General features: G+C 43.3%; 1 protein-coding gene across 1 annotated transcript in view; it reads left to right on the top strand.

The window, feature by feature from the left end:
- The window catches only part of LOC119320912 (proteoglycan 4-like), a 59,961-nt gene that overhangs the window by 50,077 nt on the left and 2,757 nt on the right, over nucleotides 1-7,127 (top strand). The window contains exon 3 of the mRNA XM_037594817.1: nucleotides 491-714. Within this exon, the coding sequence (XP_037450714.1) occupies nucleotides 491-714 (224 nt within the window). The remainder of the gene's footprint in view (nucleotides 1-490; nucleotides 715-7,127) is intronic.

Below are 7,127 nucleotides of genomic sequence, written 5' to 3'. Positions count from 1 at the left end.
TTCAGTTAGCAGCAATAGCGAAGGAATCGCTCGATCGGGTTCAGTTAACAACCATCGACCAATCGCTCAGGTTCAGTAACACGTAGACTGCAGTGCAATCGCTCGGGTTCAGTTAGAGCCCAACGCCTCGCTCGGGTTCAGTTAGAGCCAACGCCATGCACACACGCATGTACATGTACGAGAGAAACACGCATCGCTCGGCCCCCGACCACCCACCGTAATCGGGAACTCCCCAAAATTTTCCTCGCCCTCGCTTCTACTATGGTTTTTTCATCATGGACGGCCCAAAGAATGTCATGCAGCTGCGTCTCCGGTCCGCCCAGGACAAAAAGCCCATTTTCTGTCATGATTTTTGTGATAGTAGTAGGAGACCACCACATCTATGATGATACCGGGTTTTGTCACAATTATCGTCATAGAAGTGTCATATGTATGACAGAAAAAAATTTCGTTTGGCCCAAAATGTCACGGATGTGTATTTTTTTTGTAGTGCTTCCTGTGCCAGTTGCTTCCCCCGCCCTGACTGCACTCATCTCGGTCCACGACGGCAAGACGACATCCCCAGCAATCATCTCCGAGGAGCTCTGCCACTTGTTCAGGCCGGACTTGGATCGGGAGTTCACGGTGGTGTTCCCGGATGCGGCGAGCCTCCGCTTTGGCACCCACAGCGCCCAGTTGACCTTGGCCCTCAACCAGCTTAAGGTCCGCATCTCGGTACCATCGGTGGATTCGCTTGCTGTGGCCTCCTTGACCTTGTTATGGATTCATATTCGTGGGCTTCCTCCCATTGCTCGTGTGGAAAGCGTCATCCGGGGCATGTCCCGGCTCCTGGGCAAGATCGTGGCAGTGGATACACTCTCTCTGGTCAAGGGGCCAGCTGTGCGTGCTCAAATCAAGTCTCCAGATCCCTCCAAGCTTTAGACGACTCTGCGAATGTTCTTCAATGACGCGGGATATGACCTGCACATCTTGGTGGAAGATGATCTCGCTGCCTCCCCTGCCAACCCCGGTGATGGCGCCGATTCCAATGGGAGGAGGGGCCCGGGGAGCCGGGCGACCACCGCTCCGACCATGACATGTTGGGGAACGTGGTAATTTCCAAAAATTTCCTACGATCACGCAAGATCTATCTATGTGATGCATAGCAAAAATAGGGGAGAGTGTGTCCACGTACCCTCATAGACCGAAAGTGGAAGCGTTTAGTTAACGCGGTTGATGTAGTCGAACGTCTTTGTGATCCAACCGATCCAAGCACCGAACGTACGGCACCTCCGCGTTCAACACACGTTCAGCTCGGGGACGTCCCTCGTACGCTTGATCTAGTTGAGGCCGAGGGAGAGTTTTGTCAGCACGACGGCATGGTGACAGTGATGATGAAGTTACCGGTGCAGGGCTTCGCCTAAGCACTACGACGATATGATCGAGGTGTGTAACTGTGGAGGGGGCACCGCACACGGCTAAACAATGTCAACTTGTGTTGTCTTTTGTACTATTGGGGTGCCTCCTGGCCACGTATATAAAGGAGGGAGGGAGAGAGGAGGCCAGCTAGGTTTGGGCGCGCCAGGGGGGAGTCCTACTTTTCCTTTGTTCCACCAGAGGGAAAGGTAAGGGAGAGAGAGGGGGAAGGAAAGAGGGGCGCCGGCCCCCTCCCCTAGTACAATTCGGTTTGGGCAAGGGGAGGGGCTCCCCTCTCACGTGTCCCTTTCTCCTCTCCTCCAATAAGGCCCACTAGGCCCAATACTTCTCCCGCGGGGTCCTGGTAACCTCCTGGTACTCCGGAAAAATGCCCGAACCACTCGGAACTATTTCGATGTCCAAATGCAACCTTCCAATATATGAATCTTTACCTCTCAACCATTTCGAGACTCCTCGTCATGGTCGTGATCTCATCCGGGACTCCGAACAAACTTCCGTACATCAAATCACATAACTCATAATAAAAATCGTCATCGAACGTTAAGCGTGCGGACCCTACGGGTTCGAGAACTATGTAGACATGACCGAGACACATCTCCGGTCAATAACTAATAGCGGAACCTGGATGCTTATATTGGCTCCAACATATTCTATGAAGATCTTTATCGGTCAAACCGCATAACAACATACGTTGTTCCCTTTGTCATCGGTATGTTACTTGCCCGAGATTCGATCGTCGGTATCTCAATACCTAGTTCAATCTCGTTACCGGCAAGTCTCTTTACTCGTTCCGTAATACTTCATCCCGCAACTAACTCATTAGTCACAATGCTTGCAAGGCTTATAGTGATGAGTATTATCAAGAGGGCCCAGAGATACCTCTCCGAAACACGGAGCGACAAATCCTAATCTCGATCTATGCCAACCCAACAAACACCATCAGAGACACCTGTAGAGCACCTTTATAACCACCCTTTTACGTTGTGACGTTTTGTAGCACACTAAGTGTTCCTCCGGTATTCGGGAGTTGCATAATCTCATAGTCCGAGGAACTTGTATAAGTCATGAAGAAAGCAGTAGCAATGAAACTGACACGATCATAATGCTAAGCTAATGGATGGGTCATGTCCATCACATCATTCTCCAAATGATGTGATCCCGTTTATCAAATGACAACACACGTCTATGGTTAGGAAACATAACCATCTTTGATTAACGAGCTAGTCAAGTAGAGGCATACTAGGGACTATAAGTCTTGTCTATGTATTCACACATGTACTAAGTTTCTGGTTAATACAATTCTAGCATGAATAATAAACATTTATCATGAATTAAGGAAATAAATAATAACTTTATTATTGCCTCTAGGGCATATTTCCTTCAGTCTCCCACTTGCACTAGAGTCAATAATCCAGTTCACATCACCATGTGATTTAACACCAATATTCACATCTGTATGTGATTAATCCCTATAGTTCACATCGTCATGTGACCAACACCCAAAGGGTTTACTAAAGTCAATAATCTAGTTCACATTGCTATGTGATTAACACCCAAAGAGTACTAAGGTGTGATCATGTTTTGCTCGTGAGAGAAGTTTAGTCAACGAGTCTGTCACATTCAGAGCCGTATGTATTTTGCAAATATTCTATGTCTACAATGCTCTGCACTGAGCTACTCTAGCTAATTGCTCCCACTTTCAATATGTATCCGGATTAAGACTTAGAGTCATCTGGATCGGTGCAAAAGCTTGCATCGATGTAAATCTTTACGATGAGCTCTTTTATCACCTCCATAATCGATAAATATTTCCTTAGTCCTCACTAAGGATAATCTTGACCGCTGTCCAGTGATCTATTCCTAGATCAAAATTGTACTCCCTTGCCAAACTCAGGCAGGGTACACAATAGGTCTGGTACACAGCACACCATACTTTATAGAACCTATGATTGTGGCATAGGGAATGACTTTTATTTTCTGCCATGGTTGGGCTTTGTGTCTTACTCAACTTTACACCTTGTAATACAGGCAAGAACCCTTTCTTTGACTGATCCATTTTGAACTTCTTCAAAACTTTACCAAGGTATGTGCTTTGTGAAATTCCAATTAAGCGTCTTCATCTATATTTATAGATTTTGATGCCCAATATGTAAGTATCTTCTCCGAGGTCTTTCATTGAAAAACTCTTATTCAAGTATCCCTTTATCCTATCCAGAAATTCTATATTATTTCCAATCAACAATATGTCATCCACATATAATACTAGAAATGCTACAGAGCTCCCACTCACTTTCTTGTAAATACAGGCTTCTCCAAAAGTCTGTATAAAACCATATGCTTTGATCACACTATCAAAGCGTTTATTCCAACTCTGAGAGGCTTGATCACTGGAGCTTGCACACTTTGTTAGTACCTTTAGTATTGACAAAACCTTATGGTTGTATCATATACAACTCTTCTTTAAGAAATATCCATTTGAGGAATGTAGTTTTGACATCCATTTGCCAGATTTCATAAAATATGGCAACTGCTAACATGATTCAGACGGATTTAAGCATCACTACAGTTGAGAAAATCTCATTGTAGTCAACACCTTGAACTTTGTCGAAAACCTTTTGCGACAAGTTGAGCTTTGTAGATAGTAACACTACTATCAGTGTCCTTCTTCCTCTTGAAGATCCATTTATTTAATATGGCTTGCCGACCATCGGGCAAGTCCACCAAAGTCCACACTTTGTTCTCATACATGGATCCCATCTCAGATTTCATGGCCTCAAGCCATTTTGCGGAATGTGGACTCATCATCGCTTCCTCATAGTTTGTAGGTTCATCATGGTCTAGTAACATGATTTCCAGAATAATATTTCCGTACCACTCTGATGCGGATCGTCCTCTGGAAGACCTACGAGGTTCGGTAGTAACTTGATCTGAAGTTTCATGATCATCAGCATTAGCTTCCTCACTAATTGGTGTAGGAATCACTGGAACTGATTTCTGGGATGCACTACTTTCCAATAAGGGAGAAGGTACAGTTACCTCATCAAGTTCTACTTTCCTCCCACTCACTTCTTTCGAGAGAAACTCCTTCTCTAGAAAGGATCTTAGCAATAAAGATTTTGCCTTCGAATATGTGATAGAAGGTGTACCCAATAATTTCCTTTGGGTATCCTATGAAGACGCACTTCTCCGATTTGGGTTCGAGCTTATCAGGTTGAAGCTTTTTCACATAAGCATCGTAGCCCCAAACTTTAAGAAACAACAACTTTGGTTTCTTGCCAAACCACAGTTCATAAGGCGCGTCTCAACGGATTTTGATGGTGCCCTATTTAAAGTGAATGCAGCTGTCTATAATGCATAACCCCAAAACGATAGTGGTAAATCGGTAAGAGACATCATAGATTGCACCATATCCAATAAAGTGCGGTTACGATGTTCGGACACACCATTACGCTGTGGTGTTCCAGGTGGCGTGAGCTATGAAACTATTCCACATTGTTTCAAATGAAGACCAAACTCGTAAGTCAAATATTCTCCTCCACAATCAGATTGTAGAAACTTTATTTTCTTGTTACGATGATTTTCCGCTTCACTCTGAAATTCTTTGAACTTTTCAAATGTTTCAGACTTATGTTTCATTAAGTAGATATAACCATATCTGCTCAAATCATCTGTGAAGTTAAGAAAATAATGATGCCTGCCATGAGTCTCAATACTCATTGGATCGCATACATCGGTATGTATTATTTCCAATAAGTCAGTAGCTCGTTCCATTGTTCCGGAGAACGGAGATTTAGTCATCTTGCCCATAAGGCACGGTTTGCAAGCATCAAATGATTCATAATCAAGTGATTCTAAAAGTCCATCTTTATGGAGTTTCTTCATGCACTTTACACCGATATGACCCAAATGGCAGTGCCACAAATATGTTGCACTATCATTATCAACTTTGCATCTTTTGGCATCAATATTATGAATATGTGTATCACTACGATCATAATTCAATAAACCATCAACATTAGGTGTATGACTATAGAAGGTTTTATTCATGTAAACAGAATCACAATTTATTCTCTGTCTTAGATGAATAATTGTATTGCAATAAACATGATCTAATCATATTTATGCTCAACGCAAACACCAAATAACATTTATTTAGGTTCAACTCTAATCTCGGAAATATAGGGAGTGTGCGATAATGATCATATCAATCTTGAAACCATTTCCAACACACATCGTCACTTCACCCTCAACTAGTCTCTGTTTATTCTGTAACTCCTGTTTCGAGTTACTAATCGTAGCAACCGAACAAGTATCAAATAACCAGGGGCTACTACAAACACTAGTAAGGTACACATCGATAACCTGTATATCAATTATACCCTTCTTCACTTTAACACCCTTCTTATCCACCAAATATTCAGGGCATTTCCGCTTCTAGTGACCATTTCCTTTGAAGTAGAATCACTCTGTTTCAGGCTTTGGTCCAGCTTTGGGCTTCTTCACGGGAGTGACAACTTGATTGCCATTCTACTTGAAGTTACCTTTCTTTCCCTTTGCCCTTTTGTTCAAACTAGTGGTCTTGTCAATTATCAACACTTGATGCTCTTTCTTGATTTCTACCTTCGTCGATTTCTACATCACGAAGAGCTCGGGAATCGTTTTCGTCATTCCTTGCATACTATAGTTCATCACGAAGTTCTAGTAACTTGGTGATGGTGACTAGAGAACTCTGTCAATCACTATATTATCTAGAAGATTAACTCCCACTTGTTTCAAGCGATTGTAGTACCCATACAATCTGAGCACATGCTCACTTCTTGAGCTATTCTCCTCCATCTTTTAGCTATGGAACTTGTTGGAGACTTCATATCTCTCAACTCGGGTATTTGCTTGTGAACTTCAAATCCTGGAACATCTCATATGGTCCATGATGTTCAAAACGTCTTTGAAATCCCGATTCGAAGCCGTTAAGCATGGTGCACTAAACTATAAGGTAGTCATCATATTGAGCTAGCCAAACATTCATAACGTCTGCATCTGCTCCTCCAATAGGTATGTCACCTAGCGATGCATCAATGACATAATTCTTCTGTGCAGCAATGAGGATAAACCTCAGATCACGGACCTAGTCCGCATCATTGCTACTATCATCTTTCAACTTAGTTTTCTCTAGGAACACACATAAAAACATAGGGAAGCAACAACGCGAGCTATTGATCTACAACATTATTTGCAAAATACTATCAGGACTATGTTCATGATAAATTAAAGTTCAATTAATCATATTACTTAAGAACTCCCACTTAGATAGACATCCCTCTAATCATCTAAGTGATCAGGTGATCCAATTCAACTAAACCATGTCCGATAATCACGTGAGATGGATTAGTTTTCAATGGTGAACATCACTATGTTGATCATATCTACTATATGATTCACATTCGACCTTTTGATCATATCTACTAGTAGAAACCCCCCCATTTGTCCCAGTTCGTGAGGGCTATTTGTCCCGGTTCCTGAACCGGTACTAAAGGGTCGTACTAAAGCCCTGTCCCTTTAGTCCCGGTTCGCCCAGGAACCCGGACAGATGGGGCTCCACGTGGCCGCTGCCGCTTGCCCAGGCAGGGGGGGCCTTTTTTCCCGGTTGGTGCCACCTACTGGGACCAAAAGGCTTCCACGCATCAGCATTGCAGATGCTGGGTTTTTTGTTT

This window comes from Triticum dicoccoides, chromosome 6B (genome assembly GCF_002162155.2).
Source record: "Triticum dicoccoides isolate Atlit2015 ecotype Zavitan chromosome 6B, WEW_v2.0, whole genome shotgun sequence".
Lineage (NCBI taxonomy): Eukaryota > Viridiplantae > Streptophyta > Magnoliopsida > Poales > Poaceae > Triticum > Triticum dicoccoides.
This window is presented reverse-complemented; position numbering and strand designations above follow the sequence as displayed.